The following is a 14,744-nucleotide window of genomic DNA, read 5'->3' as shown; positions in this document are numbered from 1 at the left end:
CCTTGCTTGAGCAGGAGCGACGAAGGCGTTCGCCTGCCTGGCCTGCTCGGTGTTCCTGAGTCCCCAGGTCCCTCCGCACCGCTTGGCTTGCCTTTTTTTATTTTTTTTATTTTTATTTAAATCTAATTTTGCTGCCGTATTGCCAGGTCCCATCTCACCCAAGAGCCGCTGTCGCCTCAGGGCTGCGGTGTTGCTTTTCAGTTGTCCCACACCCCTTGCACATGCGGGCTGGAAACACTTCGAAATGTCTCTCCTAAATTTGTGCGTGTGTCCTTGGGGTCATCCCAGGAGGAGCAGGGTGAGGGTATCTCTTAACGGATGGTGCTCTTTAGAAATCTCTTCTTCAGGAAAACGGGAGTGTCCTGGTTTGGCTGAGACAGAGTTAGTTTTTCTTTTTAGCAGCTAGAAGAGCTCTGTGTTTTGGATTTAGTCTGGGATTTGCCATGAGAGGAATGTTGATAGCGCACTGATGGTTGTAGTTGGTGCTGAGACATCAAGGACCTTTCAGCTTCCCGTGTTTTGCCGGTGTGCAGGAGCACAACAGGCTGGGGGGGAGCGTGGCCGGGACAAAGGGGCCACAACTCCTGACTCATTATTTGAATTTAGGATTGAGGGCCAAATTGGCCAGTGGAATATTCCATATCATGCAGCGTCATTCCCAGTGTATAGATGAGGGTTGACCGGGAAGTTGGAATTCTCTCTTTTGGAGGACTCTCTCAATCTTTTCTCGAACTCTGAGTTTTGTCTCTCTCTCGCTCTCTTTTCGAGCGTCTCACTCATCCAGGATTATGGTGTCAGGACTTACCTGTTTTGGGATCGCTTTCCTGGATGGGACAGGCCTTGGTCACCGGGTGGTGAGCAATTACGCCATACATCACTTGTTTGTATATACTATTAGCAAATATATATATTCATATATTATTACTTATCATTATTACTGTAAATTTTATATTAGTAGTACTAAATTGTTCTTATCTCAACCCACAAGTCTCCTTCCGTTTTCCGCTTTAATTCTCTTCCCCGTAACCCAGCAGTGGGTGAGGGTGGGCGAGCAGCTGCCTGGTGTCTAGTTGCCGACCGGGTTAAACCATGACAGGGAGCTCTTCAATGTGAGGAGTTTGCCAGTGAAAATGGCAGAGAAGCCCATGCTGGATTTTCAGGAGCAACAACTGTGTCCCCCTGTGTGCCAGTGCCGCTCCTTAGAGTGCCCAGAACAATGGCCGGAGAGAAACAGGAGCCGTCCTATGAGCAGGTTCGCAACAGCCCCATGGCGAGGTACGGGGGAGCTGCAGTGTGGGGGGGACTGCTAGCTGCAGCACGTGGGGAGGCTGTTTGGAGGGCTCTGATCCTGGCTCCTGAGACCACATCTCCTCCAGGAAGCCTCCATTGCCCTGGTGAGTCCTCCAGTCGATCATACCCATCCTAAGGTCTTGCTGCTTCCATGAAGATCTTTAATGGAACAAAAAAGGAAGAAGGGCACAAACATCCTGACCTGGCAGCTTGTGGGAGATGCTGGGTGCTGTCTCTGCCTTCACCACTCCTCATGAGACCATGTCTCCTCCAGGAAGCCTCCATCGTGCTGGTGGGTCCTCTGGTTGATCATACCTGTCCTAAGGTCTTGCTGCTTCCACAAAGAGCTTTAATGGAAGGAAAAAGGAAGAAGAGCACAAACATGCTGACCCAGCAGCTTGTGGAAGATGCTGGTTCCCATCTCTTCCTTCACCACCCCTCATGAGACCATATTTCCTCCAAGAAGTCTCCATCATGCTGGTGGGTCCTCTGGCTGGTCATCCCCATCCTAAGGTCTTGCTGCTTCCATAAGGAGCTTTAATGGAAGAAAAAAGGAAGAAGAGCACAAACATCCTGACCCGGCTGCTTGTGGAAGATGCCAGGTCCCATCTCTGCCTTCACCACCCCCCAGGGCAGGACCTGCCACCCGTGGCTGCGGCAGCTTCGTTTCAGTTTGACTCCGACAGCACCGATGGCAGCGCGTCAGCCCTCACTTTCATTGCTTTTGCTGCGCTCTCCGGGCGCCGCTGAGGTTTGTGGAGTTCTGGCAAACAAGCCTCGACTGTAATAATTCCTGGCCCCTCGTGGGGAGTTGTAACTCCGACGCGGTGAAATAGAAACTGGCGGAAAATGGAGCGTGTCCTCCCGCCGTTGCGAGCTGCAGCCAGCGGGCTCAGACGGAGGTTTTCTCTTGGCTTTCCCTGCCCTGCTTTTGTTTTTTCCCTCTGTGCTGAAGGACACAGTCACCCACCTCCAGCCACCGAGAGGGAAACGTGGTGGGCTGGTGAGACGGCACGTTAAATTCACGCTCGGCAAAGTCACAGCTCCAGGAGGAGGAGGCAGCAATGGGAAACATAAACGTTTGGGGGTTTTGTGGTCACAATGGTGGGTCTTCAGTGCTGCAGCGTGCTTGCGATGGTGTGGGTGGCAGCTCTGTCACGGCTAGGTGAGCCTGTCTGCGGAGGTCCCTGGGAGAGGTGGGGAGAAGCAGGGAGGTCTGCTGGCAGCAGGGACTTCTTGAGTTGGATGGAGGATCAGTCTGGGTTGGGATTTAAAAGCACAGAGGATAGAGCGTAGACTGCACCCTGGGAAAGAGGGTGTTGTCTCCAGGATTCATATCATGAGGGTCTGGTGGCCCATGTTCAGAGCTCATCTCACAATCTGGGATGGATGACCCGTATCTCAAGAAGTTCAGGATCTTGGACCTGTTGGAGCAGGCCAGAGGAGGCCACCAAGATGATCCGAGGGCTGGAGCACCTCTGCTATGGAGACAGGCTGAGAGAGTTGGGGCTGTTCAGCCTGGAGAAGAGAAGGCTCCAGGCAGACCTTCCAGTACCTAAAGGGGCTACAAGAAAGCTGGAGAGGGGCTTTTGACAAGGGCGTATAGTGACAGGACACGGGGCAATGGCTTTAAACTGAAAGAGGGGAGATTTACTTTAGATAGAAGGAAGAAATTCTTCACTGTGATGGTGCTGAGGCACTGGCACAGGTTGCCCAGAGAAGCTGTGGCTGCCCCATCCCTGGCAGTGTTCAAGGCCAGGTTGGATGGGGCTTTGAGCAACCTGATGTAGTGGAGGGTGTCCCTGCCCATGGCAGGGGGGTTGGAACTAGATGATCTTTGAGGTCCCTTCCAACCCAAACCATTCTGTGATTCTATGAATTTCCTTGCTGGTGCCACCATCCCCTTACCCAGCAGCCGATGAGCGTGGCTTGAATTGCCCGTGCGAGCTCTCCGCAGTCTGTCTCACTGTATTTATTTTGTTCAGGCTGCTTTTCCCTGGGTTTGACGGTGTAATTTGTACAGATCCGTGCTGGAGTTTTCCAAACTCTCCAACGAGCTTTTTTTTTTTGTTAGCGTGAAGCCCGGACCATCGCCAGTAGAGCCATTAAATGACAGAAAGACGGTGAAGCGAGCAGCATGCCCACCAGCTGGGAGGGCTTCCTGACCTCTGGAAGTGCTCCTTGGCAAAAATGCCGTGGGTCAGAGATTTTAATTAGATCTAATCCTCCAGGTGACTGACCAAGCATTTAAAAGCCAGACCCATTTTTCAATCGCGTCTCTCGCTGGAGGAATTTTTATTATTTATTTTTGAGAGATGTGACCAAAGAACTCGGATACCCCAAGCTTCACGTTTCCCTTGGATGGCACTAGGAGGTCTCCAGCGTAGGAGATTCTCCTTTCAGTGCAGTTTTACTCTGAAAAACACCTGCCTGAGAGTTTCTTCTGCACTTACTCTGCTCTCCCTTTCCCAGAGTAACTTGCGTGTAGAATTCCATTCAGTTTTCAGGTCATAAATTGTGTTTTCGGAGTTTCCACCTCCTCCTTGGGGTCTGGAATTGCAGCTGGAGTGTCTTCAACTCTTATGTGCACCGGTCACAGAGCCCTGGCGTTGAAAACGTAGCTGCCAGCGTGGGCAATGATACACCGGGCAGAGCCGAAGCTCCACACCGTGCCTTCCCCTGGAACAGCTCGGAGCAGAAGGAAGCACAACCCATCCGTACACAGACAAAGGCAGAGACCAAAACGGTCATCGGTGGAAAAACAGAGCTGGAAAAAGCTCTTCTTCCCCTCTCCTGCCTGGTTTGCAGCAGAGCCATGGCATTTTCTTGCTGCCTTCTGGGTGTCGTGTCTCTGGACTCCCAAAGGAGACTGGTCACAAGCCTGGTTTAGAAATCCGTCTGGACCAAAAGGAGATGGAGGATTCATTCCCTGCTGTAGGGCAGATGTTCCGTATGTCTGGCTCTTTTGAGGTGAGGGTCACACTTAGCACCTTCCCACCTGCTGAGGTGTGTTAGATGGGTCATCAGCCACCCCCGAGTGCTCTGGGAGCTCTTTGTCCTCCATCCCACCGTTGTGTTGCTCTTCCCACCTTTGCCCTGGGAGAAGTTGTGGAGGCTGGACAGGGAGCCGTGGTGCTGCAGGGCCATTTGCTATATTGACTCCAAAATCCGAGCCCGGGCCAGGCCCTCCGACGTGCCATCACTGCTCTACAGGAGGAGGGGTTGGCCACGCGGGTCGTTTCCCACCATGTTGAGGTGAAAAATAATATCCTGTCGCTGCAGGAGGAGACTGCTGCACCTGTTGACACGGTGAGGATGGGGGATAAACACGGCTTGGTACGTGCCTTGGGTCCCACCTGGACCCTGCCACTACCAGAAGCTGGTTTGCTCCCCGGGCTGCTGTGGTGCTGGCACACGCAGGTCCATGGATGCAGGTGAGGTCAGCCTGGTAATTGCAGTTGGGAACCTGCACACCACATCTGCTGCCTCTGAGCCGTGCGTGAAGCACTGGACCAGGTTGCCCAGAGAAGTTGTGGCTGCCCCATCCCTGGCAGTGTTCAAGGCCAGGTTGGATGAAGCTTTGAGCAACCTAGTGTAGTGGAAGGTGTCCCTGCTCATGGCATGGGGGGTTGGACCTAGATGATCTTGAAGGTCCCTTCCAACCCAAACTGTTTGATGGTTCTATGACTCCTAACGGTGTGAGAAGCAAAGCCTGGCTGGAGCAGGGAGGGTTGGAGAGATCTCCCGGTGCCGTGGTTGACAGAGCTACATGTTTCGTTGTGTTTCTGGGAGCTGCTCCCTGCCCAAGTCCCTTTGTCTTCTGTTGTTTTCTTTATGACCCCATCTGCCTCTGTCTCTCTTACTTCTTGGCTGATGCTCGGCACCAGCTGCTCCAGACGGGGGTTTGCAGAGCGTCGGCGTGGCCGGTGCCCAGGGGCACGGCTTGGCTTGGCCACCACCTGGGACAGCCCTTCACATCCAGACCTGAAATTTAGCCCGGTTCTTGCCAACGGAAGGGCGGGTTTAGGAGTTTGTAGCCCTTGGAGAAAAGCGCTCGATGCGAGAGGTGTGTGGGTGGTGAGACCGGGCGAGGTTTGTGATCCAGAGGTGCCGGGGACGAGCAGGACCTTCCTGCGGGTGAGCCGGAGGGGCGGTGCTGCAGCGCAGGGGCCGTTGAACAAATCGTCCACGAGACGGGGAAAACAAGGACCGGCACAAAAAAGGCTGTTAAGGAATAGATGGGATGTGAAGCGAGGGGATTAATCGGTGCCAGGGAGGCACAGGGGAGGGCTGGTGGCCTGGGGAAGAGGGCCAGGATGTGGGCACGTGGTGGGGTGGCATGGATGGCCCGGTGTTCCACGTTGCATCAGTCACGTGCCGTGTTTGAGGTTGCCCTCAGGGCTTCGCACCTTCTCCGTAACCACAAATGGTGGGAGCTGGGGGGGTTTGCTCCAGGATCAGGCTGGATTGACCCTCATTTGTGCCCGCTGCGGAGTGCTGCCCCAGCCAGACCCAGAGCCCTGCCGTGCCCCGCTCCGTGGGTGACCTGCCTTTTGCTTTTTTCCCTGCAGCAACCCCAAGGTGCAGATAGAAGCCATCGAGGGGGGTGCTCTGCAGAAGCTCCTGGTTATCCTGGCTACGGAACAACCCCTGGGTGTCAAGAAGAAGGTGAGCGAGCAGGGCCGCGGCTCCGGGTAAAGCCATTTTTGTGCTGAACTGGATATAAGCACTTCTCGGGATGTCACTGACATGGAGCGTGGCGCTCCCCACGCTGGGTGGGCTTCACTCCCCAGGGGGGCCGGACCACCACAGGAGCCCTGGGTGGCTGGTGCCAGACCCCCCAGTCTCACCCCCGTCTCCGGCAGCACACGTGCGGCAGCTCTGCCAGCCCCGCGGGAGGAAAGACGAGGGTCCCCGCGGCAGGCAGGAGGATCGGAGGCCAACAAACACGGGAGCTGACGTTTGGAAGGGTCTAATTGCCGGAACTGGCCCCGTGTCCCGCCTTCGGCGGTGGCTTCGGAGCGAGGCGAGCCGCGGCGAGAGCCCCCGGCCAAATGTGCAGCACTGTCCGTCGCGGTGGGGGCTTCCGCGCCGCCTCCCTCCCTCCCTCCGGCCCCGCCGTACTCCCTGGAGCGTGAGATCTCATTCCCCTCGCTTTAGCGCGTGGTGCCGCTTCTGTTGACGGGCCGTGAAATTATCCGGCTGCTCCCGAAAACCCGGCCCCGCCGTTTAACACGGTGCCCTCCTGCCAGAGGGGCTTTGGTGGGGCGAGGGCACCACCGGCTCTTCGTTTGCCAGTAAGGCGCCTGCTGCGCCGCGCTGCCGGGGATCCAACAAACTCCCACAAACACCTTCCCCCTAGTCCATGGTAAGAGGCCTCCAGCGGGTGGAAGACACGGGAGGGGCTGGGGAGCCCCTTGGCTCTTGGCCATGGGTGGGAGGAGGTTCTGGCCGGAGAGGTGCACCGCAGGACGCTCCGTGCTCAGTTCCTCCCAGGAGCACCCATGGCTCGATCTGGAGCTTGTTTTGGAGTGGGAAGGGAGGACCACTTGTTCTGGAGTGGGAAGCTCAACATGAGCCGGCAATGTGCGCTGGCAGCCCAGAAAGCAAACCGTGTCCTGGGCTGTATCAAAAGGAGTATGGGCAGCAGGTCGAGGGAGGGGATTCTGCCCCTCTGCTCTGCTCTCAGGAGACCCCACCTGGAATACTGTGTTCAGCTCTGGAGTCCCCAACACAAGAAGGACATGGAGCTACTGGAACGAGTCCAGAGGAGGCCACGAAGATGATCTGAGGGCTGGAGCACCTCTGCTATAAAGACAGGCTGAGAGAGTTGGGGCTGTTCAGCCTGGAGAAGAGAAGGCTCCAGGGTGATCTTATAGCAGCCTTCCAGTACATAAAGGGGGCCTACAGGAAAGCTGGAGAGGGGCTTTTTACAAGGGTGTGTAGTGACAGGACACGGGACAATGGATTCAAACTGAAAGAGGGGAGATTTAGGTTAGATATAAGAAAGAAACTCTTTACATTGAGGGTGGTGAGGTACTGGACCAGGTTGCCCAGAGAAGTTGTGGCTGCCCCATCCCTGGAGGTGTTCAAGGCCAGGTTGGATGGGGCTTTGAGCAACCTGGTGTAGTGGAAGGTGTCCCTGCCCATGGCAGGGGGGCTGGAACTGGGTGATCTTTGAGGTCCCTTCCAACCCAAACCATTCTGTGATTCTATGACCGGGCACGCAGAGGCCCTCAGCAACATCGCAGGAACCCCCGGGTGGTGGGTAGGGATGCTTCTTTCCCAGAAGCCTGAACGCTTCCCGCTGGCAGCCTCTGGAGAAGAGCGGGAGGGATGAGCTCAGTGTTGGCTGCATTTACACGTGGTCTTACAAGCATCCCAGGGCTGAACCCCCTTTTCCAGGAGGACAGAGGCTTTTAATTCCCAGTTCCCATGCCACGTACGGTCTCCCATCTCTCTCCCAGCCTGGATCCCGAGGATAGGCCGGTGCCCCAGCCCCTTTCTGCACGGGGCAGCAGCCCACAACTCCTGCTCGGGTGGGTTTTCCGCCCCGGCGCTCGCAGCGGCGCGTGGCAGCGAAGCCAAAAGTGCGTTTCTTCCCTTCCCCGTCCTTCGGTCTGTGGTTAAAAAAAGGAGATGGAAACATCCTCCCGATTCACCGGTGGCAACTCAGAAGATGGAAAATAGAAACAAAAGGGACCGGGGAAGACGTAGCTGTCGGCTCGCGTTTGTCGGCCGAGAGCAGGAGACGCGTGGGCCGCCCCGGCATGCGGAGGAGCCGGCTCGGCTCGCTGGTGGGTGCCTGGACGAGCGTCCCAGTCTCCACTGGGGTGGCGTCAGGCCGTCTCCTCTGCAACCCACCGTCCTCAGGAGTAGACAAGTGGAAAATGCAGCAGTCGGAACCCTAATCGTGTCCTCGGTGTCAACCCCGTGCTGCTCGAGGCCCGGGAGGCAAGCGCGGAGCAGCGTGGTCTTGTCCTCCGGCTACGTGGGTGCACGGGAGAGGGTGTTCCCCAGATGGCCAGATCATCTTGAGGGGATTGGGCTCTGCTGAGCAGTGCTGGACCCTGCTTCTCCTTGAACCTCACTTCACCCCATCATTGGACTCTGCTTCTCCCTGTCCTTGGACCCTGCTTCTCCCCGTCCTTGGACCCCACTTCTCCCCGTTCTTGGACCCCACGTCTCCCCATTCTTGGACCCTGCTTCTTCCCGTCCTTAGACCCCCGCTTCTTCCCGTCCTTGGACCTTGTTTCTCCCCATCCTTGGACCCCACTTCTCCCCATTGTTGGACCCCACTTCTCCCCATCCTTGGACCCTGCTTCTCCCTGTCCTTAGCCTATAGCCGGTGGGGGCAAAATGCAAGGAGCAGCGCTGGCATTGGGTCTGTTCAGGTGCTGGACACAGGTCCCTCTGGGTTATTGTTGTAGTGGACACGGTGACAGTTGGGTTGGAGTTTGGGTGGAAGTCACTCAAGCTTGGGCAGCCTTGCAGTGCCGGGGAGGGTTGGGATCAGGAGAGAAGGAGATGTTTGAATGTACATGGTGGAGAGCTCCACACAAACAGGTTGGAGCATTTCTCTTGTTCCTGTGGGATGCCATGAAGAGACATGGTGGCCACGGGCACCGTGCTGATGGAGCTCTCTCCCCACCAGGCTCTCTTTGCACTCTCCTCCATGCTGAGACACTTCCCCTACGCCCAGCAGCAGTTCCTCAAGCTGGGCGGCCTCCAGGTCCTCCGGAGCCTCTTCAGGCAGAAGGGGATGGAGACCCTCCATGTCCGGGTGGTGACGCTCCTCTACGACCTCATCGTGGAGAAGGTGAGGAGCCGGGATGGAGGGAACAGGACCCAGCCAGGCCCTCCCCACCTTCACCCCTTCGCTGAGCCGAAGCGGGTGAGGACGAGGGTGAGGAGGGGCCGATCCAGCCTCGGTGCTGGTCCACGTGTCGGAGAGCCCCTCGCTGGAGCCCATGGAGTGGTTCTTCCTTCCAGATACCTCATCCAGCTAAAGCCCGTCTCTCCGTCCATCGCTCCTTGTTTCGGCTGTTTGTCATACTCCAGGGAAGGGAAATCCAATCCGCTTTCCCTCCGTTAACAGCCGATTTGCCCTGCGGATCATTCCCGCGGCGATCCGCGGGTTTCAGGCGCTGCAGAGGTCCACAGGCCGGGCAGATTCGCGGGTTTATGTTTAAAACAATGATTTTTATTTTATTTTTTTGCTGCCCTTCGGACGGGGAATGCCGCATGCCGATCCCAGCTGCTTCGGGGAGGAGATGGGAGAGCCCGTGGTGCCGGGGGGAGCAGGGCTGGGCCCAGCGGGGGGTGGCAGGTTTGGGGTGCAGTGAAGTCACTGTGCTGGAGGCCGGGGCTCGGAGCGGCTTTTCCTGCCACCGTCGTTCCTTCTCAGCCCAAATCCCAGGTGGCAAGAGGTGTCTTGAAAGGTGATGGTGGGAGATTTCCCGTCCTGGTCCCATGGGCACCTTTGTGCTCTCAGCACAATCTCTGCAGAAGGTCCGGATTTGGGGTTTTCTTGGAGCCATCTGGGAGGGGAAGGTCTGGCCATGGCTGCAGGAGACCACGGTGTCCATCTCTTCCGTAGAGCAGCACAAAGCCAAGTGCTGATGTTTGTTGGGTGCCGAAGGAGCCGGTCCAGCAGCCCAAAGCTGCAGATGGAGAGACTTTAGAGGTCTTCTGCTGAACTTCCTTCCCCCTGAGTCCCCTTTGAGGGCTGTGTCATGCTGACCCTCCTGGTCACTGAGTGTCCCGGGATGGGCAACAGGGAACCGGGACCCAAGCTCACCTTGGTTTTTCTGTTGTGACTCACCTTCCAAGGCAGGTGGTATGGGACGTGCATCCTAACATCCCATGATGTGTCACCTCCTGCGAGCTGCTGCTCTCCAATAGCGATACTAATCCATGTTCTACCACGTTCCCCCAGATGCTGCTTGAGGACTCACAGCACGGAGAGCAAATGGAAGAGAAAATCCAGCAATACCGGCAAGTCAAGCTGGTCCCAGCAGTGGTGGAGCAGGACTGGTGCGTGGTGGTTTCCAATCTGCTGGCCATGCCAGAGCACGACACGCGGGAGAAGGTCCTCAAGACGGTCGGTGTGCTGATGGCCTTCTGCAAGGAGCGCTACCGGGGGGACCAGGCCCTCAGCACCACCCTCAGCCTCCTGCGCAGCGAGTACGAGGAGCTGGCGGCAGAGGAGCAGAGGGAAGGGGACATGGATGGCTATTTCGGAGAACTCCTGGGCTCTGTGAACTCTATCATTGAGGAGTTACGATGACAAGAGCTGGAGATTTGGGTCAATTCCAGACAATTTAGGGCAACGGTGTTGGTTTTGATGGTACCCATGGAAACGGACTTTTGAATAAAGTGCTGGGCTCAAGGAGATGCCACCACAGGGTGCGTGCCAATGGCTGTGTTAGTGACACATGGAGGGGGACAGGAATGGGGGGGAGTGGGTTTTATTGGATGAGGTTCTGCTGGGAAAGCAGAGGTACATGCCTTGAAAGGAAGCAGGGGGTTTGAGGGATATTGGTCATCACCTGCCACCCGTGGTCCTGGAACCACAGGGGTGTGTGGTGTCAGTCCATCTGGGGATGATATGGAGGAGGAAGTGTCTGGTCCTGCAGCTGGGATGGGATGGGATGGCGTGGGACAGAGGTATGTGCCTCATCAGGGCAGAGATATGGAGCAGGACCCACACTCGTGGGACCTGGGGGCTCAGCACCTACAGCCCCTGTCTCCATGAGGTGCTGTGCCAGTGCCAGTGTCCCAGGGTGGCACAGGGTGGGCACACTCGGCGGGGAAGGGTGATCCGTTTCTTTGCCCATCACACCCAGAGCTGGAGCTGTGTCGTGGCAGTGCCAGCTGGGAGCACACGGCCCGTGGATGTGCCATCTGACAATGAGGTCTGTGGGGGACAGTGTCTGGGAAGGGGGAGAGGGAGGGGAAGGGGAAGGGGAAGGGGAAGGGGAAGGGGAAGGGGAAAGGGGAAGGGGAAGGGGAAGGGGAAGGGGAAGGGGAAGGGGAAGGGGAAGGGGAAGGGGAAGGGGAAGGGGAAGGGGAAGGGGAAGGCTCATTCCCAGCGCAGGGCAGTGGCAGGTCAGCAAACCCACCGTGCCACTGCCAGCCCAGCTGACAGCACATCACTGCCAGAGGCCCCAGAGGTCACCAGGTCATGCTGCTGCTGTGGCTCTCAGCCCCACTGACCCCCATCCCCTTCCCTGGCATTTTCCAGTCTCCCACGGGGCAGCACAGCCCCCTCCACCCACCATGGGAACAAGGTTCCATCCTTGGAACCATGTTTCTGGCACACAGCAAGTGGGGACTGGAGGGGTCCTGGGGCAGATGCAGCCCCCAGGCACAGCTCACTGGAAGCCTCATCTCCATGACTCGGTAGAGGAGGTGGGCTGCATGCTTTCAGCCTCCATCCTGGGCAAAACAGGGTCCTGCACCCCCCCATGGGGGTCATGCTTTACACCCCAGTGTGTGGGTCACATCACACGTGTGCCTCAGTGAGTGTCAGTGTTTTCCCTCTCCACCATGAGCACTGGTTGTACTGGCTCAGCCTGAGCCCCCCAGCCCCAAATTCCACCTGGGTGCAGGGTGGGGGCTTGGGGTGCCTCTGGGCTCCTTGCTGGCCTCCAGCACCCACAGCACAGGGACAGCCTGAGCCTTCAGCATTGGAGCAGCTGATGCAGTTTTTTCCCTTCCCCTCCCATTGTTGGGGATCTGGACAGCTCCCCCCCCATTGCCCACCCCCCTATTGCCCACCCCCCCCAATTGCCTATTTGAGGTTTGACCCCCCCTCAGTTTGCTGTGAGCCCTGCACTCAGGTCTGCTGCTGTGTCCTGCTGTTAGAACACACCACGTGGGGTGCTTTGCTCCCCTCTCTGCACCCCCATCCCATCCCATCCCACCCCACCCCACCAGGACCCCCAGGGCTGGTCCCCAAACTGGGCAGCAGCGACACTGCTCTGGGTGCAGGGGGAGCCCGGAATGGAAAAGGCATAAATTAAACAGCGTTAACCCTCGGTGCGACGCCTTCGCACCCAATGAACGCAGCATCAATTCAACGCGGCTTCACTCCCCACTGGATTGAATTAGGAGCACTTCAGATTCGGAGTCGGACGCTCCCCTGGGGGGTTGATGTGGTTTCTCTAATACAGTTTAGAAGGTAACGTGGGTTCATCGTCCCGAGGGTCCCCGCTGCTGGGGCTGGCAGGACGCTGTGGGGCTCCGGCACGGCCTCGCTGGGTGCTGCCATCCCACTGCTCCACAAAAAACCCCAAATCCTTCATTTTGAACAGCTCCGTTGGTGTGGGCCAGGCGCTGAGTGTGGAGCAGGGGGGGGTCTCACGGCCCTTCCTGCCGCAGGTGCCCTCCGCGATGTCTTCTCGTGTAGGACAGCGAGCGCTTAATGACATCGCGCAGTAATTACTGCCGTTCTTTTCAGTTGGCTCTAACGAAGTTTCTGTTTCACGCACATCCCGGCCCCCCGCCCTGGGCAGCACCGACCGCTGCCCGGAAGCGACGCTGCCGCTTTCACGGGGAAGGTTTTGATTAAGGCTGAAATTATCCAACGTGTCGGAATCGGCGTATTCCCCTCCGTGTGACACCCCTGGCCGCCCGCTCGTGGGATCCCGGGGTCCGGCACCCAGCAAGCCGGAGGCTCTGGTGCTGCTTCGCTGAGAGCAACAGGCCCCAGAGCTGGTGCTGCTCCCGGGCCGGGCTCCGTCCGAGCTCCCCGGGCTTTGGGGATCGCTCAAAATAGGGAACGCGCAGATTTAAAAAGCACCGTCCCGCCCCGACGTGCACAATTAAACCGCTCCGTCTGAATTCACCCGCTCGACTGCCGGAGCCCGTTTACAAAAAGGGAACACCGGAATCCAGCCCGGGCGTAGGAGCACATCCCTGCGGAGCCAACGCCTCTCACACCCGAGGACACCAAATCCTCCCTCGGCTTTGGGAAGACGGGGTGTTGCTTTCCCCGCTGCCACCACCGCCGCGTTCCCAAACGGAGTGATGAAATCAGTTCCAGCCGTTAAGGAATTCCCTCTCCCCTGCAAACCCAAGGCGGTTCTCGGAGGAGGAGCGGTTCCGAGGACACGGGCAAGTTGGGAATTTTGGCCTCTGGGTTCTCAAAGCAGCTGCTCATTGGGCAGAACCGTCTTCTCAGCTGGTGCCTGCTTGATGCTCCAAGTTTGTAGCATAAACCAAACCAACGTTTATTTAAAAGCTAAAGACATATAAATGTGTCTGGACATCCTTTTTTTTTTTTCCCCAAGCTCATTAATAGCTGGCGTTTTCGGGGGAGAAATGTCCGTAATTTTGTCGAGAGCCCTGAACAGCCCACGGAAGGCGGCTTTTAAGGCAATCATACTAATACCGGGAGAAAAAATACGTATCATACTGTATAAAAGCAGTTAGATGAGCTGTGGATCTCGGTTTCTATCTAATTACTATTTAATTAACCCCGCAGGTGAGCGGAAGCAGCACAGCCCACCCTCCAGGCAGCCGCCTCTTCAGGTGCTCGAGGCTGCTGAAAACGCGTCTGTAATTCAGCTGTTTATCACCTGTGCTCACGAGGCCAAAAACGCTCGAAAACATCATAAACTTGGCAAAAACATCCCAAGAACTGTTTAGCTTAATTCCGATCGGCGTTTCGGTAGCACGGCGGCAATAACCTCGATACTGTAAATCAGCAGCTGATCAAGACAAATAAAATGACGCCGTAACACCGCCAAGGCTCGGCTCGAGAATTCAGAAGCCGTTTAAAACATGAAGTACGGAGCAGGCTGCTTTCCATGGGCTTTCCAGAAACAGCAAACCCGACTCTGACCCGCACAAGCGCTCCTTCTCCGACACTGGCCTTTATTGGTACGTGTAAACCACACTGAAATCCATAAAATTTAAATTAGACAGCGAAATTATACCTTGGAGCTACAGTTATGGCAAATAACGTGCAGGCTAAATTGCAGCCTGAGCAAACACTGTTTGCCGGGCGCCTCTGGAAGCCCGAGGCGGGATGCGGAGCGATTATGAGAAATGAGTACAAAGCCGATTTGCATCTGAATGCCGGGAGCGGGAGCGGGGAGCCCGCTGCATTCACAGCACCACAATACGCCGGCTGGTAAAAGCAACTTTATTAGTGTCCCGCAGCAAAATACATCGGTAATTTGGAACCAGGCATTAAAATTCCCCGTCCGGTGTCACACACAAGTAATCGGCCGCCTCTGTGATCGCACGTTTTACTGGATTTGCTCTGGGCACTTCCCCAGCGGAGACGCGGGCGAGACCCCTTCCGGAAAGGCCGGCGCGGCGGCCGAGCGACCCGCGGGTGGGTGGGATGCATGGAAAGGAGCCGGCAGGGAAATGACCCCACCACATGCCACCCAGCACGGCCCCAAACACGGCCCCCTCCAGAACCCAGCCCCGGCCGGGGG

General features: G+C 56.9%; 1 protein-coding gene across 2 annotated transcripts in view; it reads left to right on the top strand.

Moving 5' to 3' along the window:
• The window catches only part of SIL1 (SIL1 nucleotide exchange factor), a 103,564-nt gene extending 92,885 nt beyond the window's left edge, over positions 1-10,679 (top strand). For both annotated transcript variants that reach the window (XM_086621488.1, XM_086621489.1), the window contains 3 exons: positions 5,862-5,958; positions 8,945-9,109; positions 10,229-10,679. In XM_086621488.1, the coding sequence (XP_086477614.1) occupies positions 5,862-5,958; positions 8,945-9,109; positions 10,229-10,579 (613 nt within the window). In that variant the 3' untranslated portion in view covers positions 10,580-10,679. The remainder of the gene's footprint in view (positions 1-5,861; positions 5,959-8,944; positions 9,110-10,228) is intronic.
• Positions 10,680-14,744: the final 4,065 nt, after the last annotated feature.

Source organism: Tauraco erythrolophus, chromosome 16 (assembly GCF_009769465.1).
Source record: "Tauraco erythrolophus isolate bTauEry1 chromosome 16, bTauEry1.pri, whole genome shotgun sequence".
Lineage (NCBI taxonomy): Eukaryota > Metazoa > Chordata > Aves > Musophagiformes > Musophagidae > Tauraco > Tauraco erythrolophus.
The sequence above is the reverse complement of the archived record's forward strand: the minus strand, read 5'-3'. Positions and strand labels throughout refer to the sequence as shown.